The 14,600-nt window shown below is 37.6% G+C and overlaps 1 protein-coding gene across 1 annotated transcript in view; it reads right to left on the bottom strand.

Annotated features, from left to right (window-relative positions):
- LOC139962495 (2-oxoisovalerate dehydrogenase subunit beta, mitochondrial-like) overlaps positions 1-14,600 on the bottom strand; it is a 75,442-nt gene that overhangs the window by 17,294 nt on the left and 43,548 nt on the right. The window contains exon 10 of the mRNA XM_071962507.1: positions 4,054-4,221. Within this exon, the coding sequence (XP_071818608.1) occupies positions 4,081-4,221 (141 nt within the window). The 3' untranslated portion in view covers positions 4,054-4,080. The remainder of the gene's footprint in view (positions 1-4,053; positions 4,222-14,600) is intronic.

Raw genomic sequence — 14,600 nt, 5'->3', positions numbered from 1 at the left:
TATGCAGTATGTTCCATACGGGCATTGGTAGTATTTGTAGCTACAACCCACACCATGGACACACTATTTAACCATTCAGATCTATATACACAGTATGTTCCAGGTGGGCATTGGTAGTATTTGTAGCTACAACCCACACCATGGATACACTACTTAACCATTCAGATCTATATACACAGTATGTTCCATACGGGCATTGGTAGTAGGTGTAGCTACAACCCACACTGTGGATACACTATTTAACCATTCAAATCTATATACACAGTATGTTCCATACGGGCATTGGTAGTATTTGTAGCTACAACCCATACTGTGGATACACTATTTAACCATTCAGATCTATATACACAGTATGTTCCATACTGGCATTGGTAGTATTTGTAGCTACAACCCATACTGTGGATACACTATTTAACCATTCAGATCTATATACACAGTATGTTCCATACTGGCATTGGTAGTATTTGTAGCTACAACCCACACTGTGGATACACTATTTAACCATTCAGATCTATATACACAGTATGTTCCATACTGGCATTGGTAGTATTTGTAGCTACAACCCACACTGTGGATACACTATTTAACCATTCAGATCTATATACACAGTATGTTCCATACTGGCATTGGTAGTATTTGTAGCTACAACCCACACCATGGACACACTATTTAACCATTCAGATCTATATACACAGTATGTTCCATACTGGCATTGGTAGTATTTGTAGCTACAACCCACACCATGGATACACTACTTAACCATTCAGATCTATATACACAGTATGTTCCATACGGGCATTGGTAGTAGGTGTAGCTACAACCCACACTGTGGATACACTATTTAACCATTCAGATCTATATACACAGTATGTTCCATACGGGCATTGGTAGTATTTGTAGCTACAACCCATACTGTGGATACACTATTTAACCATTCAGATCTATATACACAGTATGTTCCATACGGGCATTGCTAGTATTTGTAGCTACAACCCATACTGTGGATACACTATTTAACCATTCAGATCTATATACACAGTATGTTCCATACTGGCATTGCTAGTATTTGTAGCTACAACCCATACTGTGGATACACTATTTAACCATTCAGATCTATATACACAGTATGTTCCATACTGGCATTGCTAGTATTTGTAGCTACAACCCACACTGTGGATACACTATTTAACCATTCAGATCTATATACACAGTATGTTCCATACTGGCATTGGTAGTATTTGTAGCTACAACCCACACTGTGGATACACTATTTAACCATTCAGATCTATATACACAGTATGTTCCATACTGGCATTGGTAGTATTTGTAGCTACAACCCACACTGTGGATACACTATTTAACCATTCAGATCTATATACACAGTATGTTCCATACTGGCATTGGTAGTATTTGTAGCTACAACCCACACTGTGGATACACTATTTAACCATTCAGATCTATATACACAGTATGTTCCATACTGGCATTGGTAGTATTTGTAGCTACAACCCACACTGTGGATACACTATTTAACCATTCAGATCTATATACACAGTATGTTCCATACTGGCATTGGTAGTATTTGTAGCTACAACCCATACTGTGGATACACTATTTAACCATTCAGATCTGTATACACAGTATGTTCCATACGGGCATTGGTAGTATTTGTAGCTACAACCCATACTGTGGATACACTATTTAACCATTCAGATCTGTATACACAGTATGTTCCATACGGGCATTGGTAGTATTTGTAGCTACAACCCATACTGTGGATACACTATTTAACCATTCAGATCTGTATACACAGTATGTTCCATACGGGCATTGGTAGTATTTGTAGCTACAACCCATACTGTGGATACACTATTTAACCATTCAGATCTGTATACACAGTATGTTCCATACGGGCATTGGTAGTACTTGTAGCTACAACCCATACTGTGGATACACTATTTAACCATTCAGATCTATATACACAGTATGTTCCATACGGGCATTGGTAGGATTTGTAGCTACAACCCACACCGTGGATACACTATTTAACCATTCAGATCTATATACGCAGTATGTTCCATACTGGCATTGGTAGTATTTGTAGCTACAAACCCATACTGTGGATACACTATTTAACCATTCAGATCTATATACACAGTATGTTCCATACTGGCATTGGTAGTATTTGTAGCTACAAACCCATACTGTGGATACACTATTTAACCATTCAGATCTATATACACAGTATCTTCCATACTGGCATTGCTAGTATTTGTAGCTACAACCCATACCATGGATACACTATTTAACCATTCAGATCTATATACACAGTATGTTCCATACTGGCATTGCTAGTATTTGTAGCTACAACCCACACTGTGGATACACTATTTAACCATTCAGATCTATATACACAGTATGTTCCATACTGGCATTGCTAGTATTTGTAGCTACAACCCACACTGTGGATACACTATTTAACCATTCAGATCTATATGCAGTATGTTCCAGGTGGGCATTGGTAGTATTTGTAGCTACAACCCATACTGTGGATACACTATTTAACCATTCAGATCTATATACACAGTATGTTCCATACTGGCATTGGTAGTATTTGTAGCTACAACCCATACTGTGGATACACTATATATTTTAACCATTCAGATCTATAAACGCAGTATCTTCCATACAGCATTGGTAGTATTTTAACAGCTAGCCTAGATAGTCTGTCAATTGTACGGTGTGTAATGAACCAAAACAATTGAGAGCTGCAATAATCCTGGTAAGTGTTCAAATGATTATCGGAATCGGAATCGAGCCAATTATTGAATAATCGGAACATAATTGAAATCGTTAAAAATTATGTGGAATACCAGTTATTTCATACCGATTATTCAAAAACATATGGAAGGTGAAAATATCATTATTCAAAAACATATGGAAGTTGAAAAAATCAACTGATGTATTAGGTTTGTTCTTTTACTACCAAACATTACAATATAAACACTCTCTATACGTCTTTCACAATGTAATTTCATCAAATATAGGCTGCCAGGGTCGCTGATTTTGCATCCCTCGTGGTTAGTGACTTCAATGTTTCTCGGCACAAGTAATTTATGATGTCTTTTATTTTTAAATAGATTCAAATCTCAAAACTTTTGAGATATTACTTTTGGATGTTTAGGAGCGACGAGCTTACCTGTCAGCTCCTCTTGCTCAAAGGGCCAACCTGGCAACGGGTTTGCTAGGTTCCCAAACAAATCGATCGTTATGTCAGTCTTGGCGGTGGGCCCAGGTTGGAGTCGTGACAGGTGAGGTTAAGAGGGGACAGGTAAGCAAGGAAGCTAAGTAACTTTGATATCTGCGATGGACATCCCTGTTTTAATTTTGGCAAAGTCACTTGCTCTTAACCAACATAAACATAGATAACCCATCGCACTGTTTACTTTATTTCTAATCATTTCCATTTTACTGGGACGCAAAAAAACAGTTTTTCAGTGAATTCTATGAATAACATCATACGCAGATGGTTGGATATTGACCGCATCCAAGAGGGAATGAATAAATTGTCAACGTTTTTATATAGCTCAACGTCGAAACTGGCAACGCAGCTGGGAGATAGATCAATGTACTATTCAAACATGCTCTGCATTATTTATAATTTTTAATTCTCAGACGTTTGTTACAAAGTGACTGACTGGCCGTCATACGTCATCAGTATCACCGTCAAATATTCTACAGACGTAAGATAGCTCGGTCAATCACGCTCAGATTCTAACTGGCAGATTACCGCCAATCTTCGACTTAGTTATAACCCCCACCGCAAAACTTTAATGCTTCCAGTTTAACAATACTCAATAATTGGGAATAATTTTGGAGGCATCAGAACGGAAAAGAGGAGTACTGCTGAAAAAATTTATAGCAAACTTTTAGCGTCGCTAAAAAGCTGCAACCAAAACTAACGATCTTGAGAGTCATCCATTATGAATTGAGTAATGAATATTTTAAATATTGCGACTTTTTTGGTACTCTTTTGTAAATCTTGACTTTACCTTTTGAGTTGATGGGACACGCTTTAATTTAGTAGTTGATAGCCTTCTTGATGGCATCGAAGCACCTCCATTTGGTGGGCATGTAAAAAGGCTCAAAGACGTGAGGGAACGGCGTATCCCAACCGCACACCCTCTGGACCGGACACTCAAGGTGAAGAAAGCATTCCTCCTGCCAAGAACAAATGAAAAATGAAATTACAAAATGCCTTGAGATACATTGATAGTGTAGAGATTAATTTTAATTAATTTTTGTGTAAAAGTAAGTTGGCCTGACGTTTCCATAGCAGGATCTTCTTCAAAGGCTAAGGCCCAGTCACATCTCACCGGATTGCACGAACGGACAAGAGTACGCGCGAAAAACAGTCATCCGGTTATTTCCGTTGGTAAAAGTTGTCGCGCATGCATCTGGGGGTTGCAACGTACCGGATGTTCAACGGTGAAAACGGATTACAAACGTACGAGGGACGGACAGCAACGGACGAACAACGGATGAACAACGGAATAACAACGAACGAACACCAACGGATAGTAACGAATTTACAACGGACAATTAACGGATAAAGAACATACAAAACGTAGGAGTACCGGAAAAGTAACGGACATACCGGACTAGCAACGGAGAAGAAACGGTCTAAAACCTGGGCCTCCGGAGTGCCTCAAAATCAGGGGGCATCCTCATGAAGTTGATGAAAGATTTTGGTCTTCCATTCGCAGCTCCTGCATTAGTTGGTCATAAAGACTAAACTGCCGTCTTCTCTGTGGACCTAGCCAGGCCCTAGACCAGCATTTAAGCCAAGCACGTCTCTTCCTTCTGTTCTTGACTTATTCATTGGTCTTGATGTTGGCTTCAATGATAAGCATCTGTGCTTTTAATGCTGACAGTGTGTTCTGAAGCTTGAATCTTTCTGAAGGGTCCATGATGTAGGTGTTGACGGTAGAGGTTATAGGAGCAGAATGAGGTGTGGGACACTTGGAGTGGACAAGGTGGAGGTACGCTGCATCTCCGTTCTATGTCCGTCTGTTATACTTTCCTGGCCTGAGTTCTTCCGTTTCTTCCGTGTAACGTACGTTACCTATCTGTTCATTGTCAGTTTTATTCCTTTGCACTTCCGTTATTTCTACGTTAGCGTCCGTCGAATATACGGTATAGGTACTGTACTTCTACGTTTCATCCGTTCTTTGTCCGTTAATGATCCGGTGAGCAATAGCAATAACCAGAGACGAACGGAGAAATACAGTATGCCAAACGCATACAGAACGAACAAAACGCATGAGAAACTGATAAAACGGAAGCTTAACGGATTAGTAACGAATAAATAACAGAGACATTTTTCGGTGGATGTCCGTTCCAAGTTTTATGCATGTTCAAAATCGACACCGGACAAACCGGACCCTCCCGGTCATGAAACGTAGACGGACGGAGGAGAACCGCATACTAAACGGACACTAACGTACATCAACCTCGGAGTGCCATTTTTTGTCTTCGTTCCCTCTCCATTATTGCAATCCGGTGAGATGTGACTGGGCTTTAAATGACAAGGCTAAATGACACTTGTCATTTAGCCTTTGAAGAAGATCCTGCTAGGATCGAAACGTCAGGCCAACTTACTTTTACACATTCTCCTACACAGGCTCTCTACTGGATAAGCAGTTTGCTAATAGTTTTATTTTATTTTAAACTAATTTTAATACATTAATTTCACACACACAATGAACCTTAGTTACAGGGAACTTTAGTCTGTTCAGGAATAAGTGATATGTGTGTATACCACCAGTGCTCCCCTCCGCAACAAGATGACATTATAACATGCTTGATCAAGCCTTAAAACAAATACCAGAGTTTTGTTCTAATTTCACAATCAAATGTCTGACATTGCAATTTGGCGAGTGCAACTTGGGTTTCCTTGCCCACACAATTTTCATTTATCAGTTTTTGAAACCACATATATATGCAAATTAATATATATGCAAATAAATATATATGCAAATCAATATATATGCAAATTAATACCAGCTTGTTGGACATTTTCAAATTTCCTTTATTTTTTGGGGACTTTCTACTTCATCTTTTGATGTGACACTTGACTAGCCAAGCTAATGGCTCTTTCATTGTGATGGATTTTTATGGTATAAGAAATTGATCAAACTAAGCTCACAACAAAAGCCGCATTGAAATCATCGCACAACTTACTCCTGCTTTCGATAACATGGGTAACGATCAAGAGATGTCCACCATAACCACAGAAATAAATTCTGTTTTCCATCTAAATACCGAACATTTTTAATGCAAATGCATTTTACCAAACAGCACGATACAATGTTTGACAGATTATCTAAACTTCCCTGTTCCATTTAAGCCATCATGCATGTTGCATTCTGAATTAGCGCTACTGACTGGCAAGCAATACAGAATATGTTTACGAATAATGTCAATAATCGGGGAAGTCTTAAATGTTTACGGAGTGCATGAAAAATTGTGGAGTAAACAGATTAGAATGCACGAACGCCAACTGATTGTAAGTAAACAAACAGAATGTGTAACTGCCAGCATTTTTCAGCTTTAAAGAGGTGGGGGAGGAGGACTGGGGGCAGGGAGAGCAGGGGAGGGAGTAATATTATATGTGTCCTTCTTTGAACATCTACAAGAAATGTGAATAGCATATCATTTTACAGACAAAACTGTTTTTTGGGCCGGTGCATGAGATATGAAAATCAAAATAATAATGTTGAGAATACAGAATAAAATAGTTTAATATGACAATTTAATAAGAACACTACTTGTCACAAATTGGATATGGTGCAGCTGTTATTTTTGGTATTTTCAATGAAGAGGAGGGCGGAAGAGATATAGGAAAGTGGAAGGGAGGGGTGGGGGGGGGATGTAGGAACATTAGTTTTGCCATCAGTTGGACAACTTCTCCAGAATATGATTGATAACGATATCATCATAGCCAATCTTCATAATGTACAATGAAGAATTTAAATCCCTCATGGTCAAACCATTACTTTACAGGTGTATATGTTACAACATGGAAACTATTCAACAATGTCAACTCAATACATACCAGTCTCTTCATTGGCTGACATAGGATCAACACATGAAGCTGGCAATAATTTTTTCAATTTTAAAAATTTTTCACTCAACAATATATATCTACTGATTCAAACACTATCACCAAATGATCTGTGCCTGGCCTTGTACTTGATTATTTCAGGACAAAAGCTATAAAGATTTCTTTCATTAATATATATAATTTTTTTTTTTCTTGCAGCATTGACCTGGATTATAAAATGCACGTACACAGCTTGAGGCTATTAACCTTTTCCCCTGGCTTCTTGATTCCTGCTTTTTGTTTCTTCATTTTTTTCCCCATATTTGCATTAATTTCCAATATTTTAAGGCCTAAACAAGGATTAAACCAAAGTTCATGTGCATTGATTGCTCATCAAAAGTCAAGCTTCTTGTTCCCACTATCCCCCCCCCACCACCTCCCAATGTAAAATTTAGAAGGAAAATTCAAAATTCTAGAGTTGTGTAGATTGTGTTTAGTGTTGTTATACCTTTGGGGTGCCTTCAAATTTAACCAGGGTTTCATTTTTAAGTGATGTTTGTTTTGTCTTAATTGGTGTATGCATATTGTATATAATATTTAATACCAAAATTCAGTGAACCCTGCTTCCTACCAATTTGCTTTTCTTTCTTCATATTTTTCCCTCCCTTTCTTTGACCAGCCTTTTTCTGGGCTCTGGGGTAGTCCCCAAAGCTTTGGTTCAGATAATTACTACAATGAGAATTAATACCATTCCAGTACTTATCCGTTGTGACCTCCAAAACTTTGTGGGACAACTTTTCAAAAGCTTAACTACATCTCTACTACGTGCTAATTAACGAGTGGCCTGATGGAAATGATATTTGGGTCCTGGCAGTAGAATCATCCAAAATGAATTTTAGAAATTTCATAGCTAAAAGTTGAACCGTACAAAAAAAGAAAGATTTTTTTTGTTTTGGCATTTAAGGTCTTGAGAAAGTCACAAGAATAGAAGTGAAGAGAAAAAAATAAGAAAATTGCTCAGATATATTGAATTGCATAATTCAAAATGGCTGAACTCATTAAAGCATATTGATAGATATTGATAGATCTCCTGCTGGCTGAAGTAGATTGCTCTTACAAACAAAATTCCTTGAAATTTTTCTGCATCGTTAGGGGAAAACCACACCCTCACAGCAGTTTGTATGACAAAGAAATGATTTTTGAAATTTTCCATATATATTAAGTACATATTTGGTGAATCCACCTGACAATAGCAGAATGAATGATGTCATTTATGGCAACTGATCTTCAAATGTTTTTTTTTTATTGTTTTATTGTTTCTTTCTTTCTCTAATTGCTCTACATTGTACATTAGATTATGCCTAGGTGAGAATTTTTTCTTGTGGCCATTAAATAAATCATGTCTAAAAAGCAAATAATGACAGTTTTATGATCATGTACTTGTTCTGGTGGAGAAAACATCATAATACAAAATTTATGTCAAACACCTGTTTAAATAGTATAAACTGACAGTAGACCAAAAAGTCATAAAAAGATAGTTGTGTGTTTACTTTCACTAAATAGAAGAGGAAGTGCTAGTATTAAATGAGACAACAGGTTTTTCCAAGCAAAAGGTTTGAAACAAACACTTTACCAAACATACTGTACTGTACACCTACTTATACTTATTTATACAACTGAACAAAAATAATTTCATGATTTATTCAATGTTTTATAAAAGATAACAAAACCTAGAATCAAGTTCTACATTTTAGAGATGGTGAAATTTAGTAATTTGAAGGGACAGAGGAGAGAGGGAGGGAGGGAGGATGGGAGATATGAGAGGAGGAAGGGGGAGAGGGAAGTCCCCTCACTGTAGTAAACAAATCCCCCTCACAGAGTCCCTTCCAACCCCCCACTCAGGAGAAATACCAGCTTTTATAAGGGGGGAATGTGGCCATGGGGTTGGGGGGGTAGTCATCGAAACTGACTCTCCAAGTTGGGTGATCTGGGTGAATCCGTCTGAAAAAAGATCAAAATTGTACTAATAAATATATTTTTTAAATTTTTGGGTAAAGGTTGAAAAGGAGAGGGGGGAGGGGATGAACACACCCCCACCCAGCCTCTTTATCTCTGCTTACATCTTCTTCCTCCTCCTCCCCTTCCTCCTCCTCCTCCTCCTCCTCCTCCTCCTCATCCTCCTCCACCCTTCCCTCTCAGGAGCAATGTGAACTCCAAAGTGCATTTTGGTAAACCTCCAAAATTCATTTAACCTAGTCAACTCATGCATGTAACCACTTGACCATGTTGAATAGAGAGCCAAGCCGATCGCCAAACTGCAGTACTATTACTACTACCACTCGTCCCTTGAGTTGATGGATGGACACATCCCATCATGCAAATCTCCAATGGCTATATGGTAATTAAGCCACAAATTGCTTTTGACGGCAACCTTCACCTAGCAGACATATTAACTTGATCCTGTGGTAAGTTTTATGTGTCGTCCATGGCATTATTTAGTACGACCTGCTGTAAAGCTGACTCTAGAATTAAATGCTGCCACTTTTCTATGAAAACCGTTACAAAATAGCTGAACTCCAAAATCCAGAGTGCCATACGTACATCCCCTGCAAAAATGTCTAATATTGTACTTTACAGTTTGATCAATTTTCTAGTCGATCAATAAGTGAATATTTTTGGTTACTTTTAGAATCAATTTATTCTGCAATGTTGCCTCTAAGTTAGCAATACCTATGTTCCCTTTTATAAAATCCAGTCCAGGTCACTGGTCACAAGTGACAAAACTAATCTTGGATTTGTTAACTGCTGAACCACAATTTGAAACTGCCAGTCAAAATTGATAGGTTTTACCTTTTATAGAAATGCGTACACATTTATGAAGTGAGAAACAGTGCTTGTTAAGGTGTGCCTATTTGTTTTAACAGCACTATCAGAAAATCACAGTAATTAAAGCAATACGGTCGCATTCCCCTTGGCGATTTTTATACCAATTCCTGTCAGCACTAGGCAGTTTGCCAAATGTTTTTCTCATGTGGGTAGGATAGGATGGGCGTTAACGAAACGAGCTAGCGAGCACAATGGGAACGATTGTTCTTGCTTAATGATTTGTAAAACTGAAGGCTTTTGAATTATGCAGAGATCTGAAAGATATGGCAAACATTTATGAATACTGCTTTATAGTCGATAAGATGTTTGTATCCGAAAAATTGTCAAAACAAAGCTTTTCTGGGTTTTTTTTTAATGAATAATTGAGTTTTCATGAAACATTGTGCCTGCAGTTTACTGTAGCATAAATCTACAACAAATACTTCACTACAATAATATTAATAATACCTTCAGCACGGAATAATGGGGAATAATGTTAAAGAGTTCAAATTCTGTGTAGCAGTTTGGAAGGCTACGAACTTGATATTGCCTATTTGAATAATTTAATATGGTTCCTATGGTAACAAAATATATACATCTTCAAACTTGTATAGCAATTTGACCATGCATTCGGGTAGCATTTTGTGATTCAATAATGGATAAATCCATCTTCAGTACTTAAAAAAACTTCGGCAAAGAAATAGAAATAAAGTAAACGGTGTCTATATTTGAATTGTGAAAATTCTTCACTGTGACGGCAACATTGTCTTTGAATATTATGCATTGAGGTCGAAACGTTTGCCTGAGCGTGCATCCGATTTAATGTTTTTTGTACACAAACAACAGATGTTCTTTTTTTGGATTTTTTGTTGCTCCATCTCTGCGAATGAGCCAACACTGTTGCGAAACAGTAGCATGTCGTGTGATTAATTACTAAAACAATATAGAGAAGAGATTATTAAGCTTAGATCGTCAATATCAAATTTGCATAATGTGGGCTTTAAAGAGTGACTGACATTAGGCAAGAAAATAAATTTCGGATGTGTTGTAGACAGTTAAAAATCACTTGTTTCACTCAAGGTTTCGTATATCTATAGCTCTTGAAATTTTTGAGAAATGACCCTTTTTTACACAGTTGATGGTTCATTATTTAAAGTGACTGGATTATAGAGTCTAGTACAAAGTTGGCCTTTTGGTCGGTTCCACAGAGACAACAAAAAACTCCATCGGAATTAACACATAAGACCTTTGTGGCCTCAAACAATATGTTTAATTACAATACATTTAAGAAACTTGTCAAAGACAAATGGTGTTGAAATATCATCAATGGGTGCTCTATTCTTTATGTCAAGTTCAATGGTCAAGTTTTGGTGGGGTTAGAACAGTATTAATAAAACAGTGGATTGACAATTTAGGTCCTGCACTCAGGAGCCTGACCGCATCATCAATGTAAAATACTTAAAAATGACATATTGTATCAAAGGATATGTCCAGGAAATCCTCTTATTATTAATAATTATCATAATACATAATAATCTAGTTTTCTTTTTTTATACTTGATAGATTCTTCCAGGGTACATTAGTTAAAATGACAAGTTTCAATGCAACATCAAAAAAAGATCTATAAAGGAAGAAAAGAACCAGATATGCAAATATATGCAAATTAGTTGCATCTGTCAACAGGGGGCATCCACATACAAAGTATGATCCAAAGCTTCCCTTTCTGTGATATCCTGTTTACAAGCCAGGCATCCCTTAAACATACAAGCACACAAACACACTTATACACATCTTAACACCATTAATTACTATTGCACAGGTTTAACGTTTTACATGAAAACCAAAGAAAAAAAAACAGTCTGACTTAACATTTAACAATATTATGGAATTCATCAAATTTTTTTTGGTAAAAGGTCAAGCCTGACTAAGGTAGTCATCACAAATAACAAAATATTTTCTGGAGAAGCCATCAAAACCAACCTATTTCCGGATGAGCTCCATGAAGTGCGTCATTTGACATTACCAAACTTAATCGCTTTCGTGGTTACCACACAGTGAATATTCATTAGATTAACACAAAACAAAACTTCCTAAGATGAAAATGTCTACTAAATTTTCTTGGGACCGTTTAGGTCTCTCTTCGGAACGTCCGATGAGTGCTCTGGTGTTCAGATGGTTCCGAAACGCTGAGGGTGTCAGTGAACAAGATCATATTAAGACTGAAACTATCAATATTTGGACAACAACATTGGCTTTGCTACCAAGAGAGATATTGTCTTAGGGGGGGGGTGGGGTGGGGGTGGGGAGACCCAAGGCGAAGATCAAGGAAAAAAAGGACATTGTGTTCACCTATATACAGGCTGACAGACTGGTTACTTCATTTCCATACCAGACAGCCGGTTGGCTTTGTGATTTCCTTCCAGTACAATTTGCAAGAATTAAGTGAGAACCCAGAATAGGTCAGAGATTTTCAGCCCTTATTTGTAGCAATCCCTTGCGGGGGCATCAACCATTTAATCCACAATTATTCCAAATGTGTTCAATATCCAGAGAGAACAGTCTTCCAGTCTCCCATATATAGACACATAGATGTATGAATAAAAGGACATTTTCTTTGAACAATTTTGCGCTAGCAAATCCGCTCTTCCACCAACCACCCCCTTTAATAATTGTTATTAATGAATGAGAGCTCTACATGACATTTTCTTTAAACTGTGAAATATTTCCACTTTTACTGTCAAAGCAAAAGTCATCTACAGTAGCAGTATAAAACACAGAGAAAATGGCCACCTTTGAGTCCATTTGATATAACCTGTTGACCCCTTGAAGCTCAGAGGGTGAAAACTGACTTTTAGAGTGGCAATAAAATGCTTGTGCAAAATTGAGCAGGAATGACCTCTCAGTATATTCTGGCATATTATGATGACCTTTAAAGTTTATGTAGGCCTAAACAAAATAATGGAGCATCATTCTCTTTTCCAAGTAAAATAAAGTCACACAGGTGCATAGAGCTAGGTGAAAATGCTTTTAATAATGGCAAGAACTATCAAAGGTGAGCAGATTGCTCCATAATATGATAGATCAACAACATAAAGTCACTCAAGGTCAATGAACATTGTGGGGACATACTGTACGTTTTGAAAGTTTTCACATCATGGCATGTAGTGACCTCTAAATGACCTTTGACCTTAACTACCTGATGTCTGAAAGTAGCCCAACATCCAATTATCATTGTGTCCAAGTTTCATCAATCTCTCGAAGAATGAGCTTTAAAGATCACTTGACAGACAGTTTGAAAGATTTCCAGGTTTTGACCTCTAATGACATTGGATCTAATTTCCTTGTACACCCCGAAAGGACCACTACCCAAGTCACATTATCACTAACTCCCAAGAGCATGTGGTCTTCTGGGAAAGTGCAGATACAGTACATTTTGGAATTTTTCACATGTCCTGTAGTGACGCAGTGGTCGAAAGTAACCCAACATCCAACGAACATTACATCCAACGAACAACCCAGCATAGCTGGTTTGAGCTAACAATAGAGATTATCTCTACATAACAGAGCATCAATGCCTATCGTGGGAAAACTGAAGTGCCTACCAACCTGTGTGACGCTACCCCCCTTAATTAATATTTAAAAAAAGGGAAGGAACCTGTCCCGCGACACTGTTCTTCTCCCCTCTCCCCTCTCCCCACTCCCACCCCCCAGTATCAAAAACAAAATGAAAGAAAGAAATGAAAGGAAAGGAAAGTAATGGAAAGGCACCTCAAGAAGAGCCATATCGAACAAACGAAACAGACAAGAATTGCTTGCTGCCTAGAACGCCTTGCCCTGCAGTTTGAAGTTTCTCTATTACGCACTTACAGAACAATGGCGAAATTCCCACAAGTGTCAAGTTGTGAACATAAACAATGGCCATACAATTTTAATTGTGTCTACTGTATAGGGAGACTGACAGAAGTTTGGAAACACCCATAGATGGTGGACGTAAACAGTAACTTGGGTAGATAGGAAAAGATATATCTTTTTTTTTAAGGACAATGCTAAATATTTGCAATGCCAATATAGAACAAAAGTTAAAGGAATATATTCATAATGGATATAGGGAAAGTGTCAGCTCTGCTCTATATATTACTATGGCTATTAAATTTGATGAAATAGATGCGTTATTATATAACTGGTTAATCTCAAAGAAAAAGAAATTTCCAAACTATTTCATTTGAAATACAAATATGACACAGGTCTAAATACAGAAGTGTATTTGATGGCGACTGTAAAACTGTTGAGGAGGGGGGGGGGGAGGGAGGTATGTCGACGGTACCACTGAATCTATTAAATGCATGGGATTAGGGACCCGAGGAGTAAGAGGAGAGGTACAGCTATTGCAGGCCTAACTTCAGTTAATGCATGTAATCTGTGTTTTAATACATTACAGGATGACTCTTGGTCATTATACGGTAAAGTCCAAGAAATAAAATAGGGGGGGGGGGGGGAGGTGTGAGTGGGTTAAATTTTTTTAAAGCTAGCTGTTCTGGTTTGCAAGATATGCAACTAAAGTATGCTGTCTGGAAAGCTCCGCTAAGGCTACATCGATGATCATGAAGCCTATACATGTTAACCAATATTT

This window comes from Apostichopus japonicus, chromosome 21 (assembly GCF_037975245.1).
Source record: "Apostichopus japonicus isolate 1M-3 chromosome 21, ASM3797524v1, whole genome shotgun sequence".
Lineage (NCBI taxonomy): Eukaryota > Metazoa > Echinodermata > Holothuroidea > Aspidochirotida > Stichopodidae > Apostichopus > Apostichopus japonicus.
This window is presented reverse-complemented; position numbering and strand designations above follow the sequence as displayed.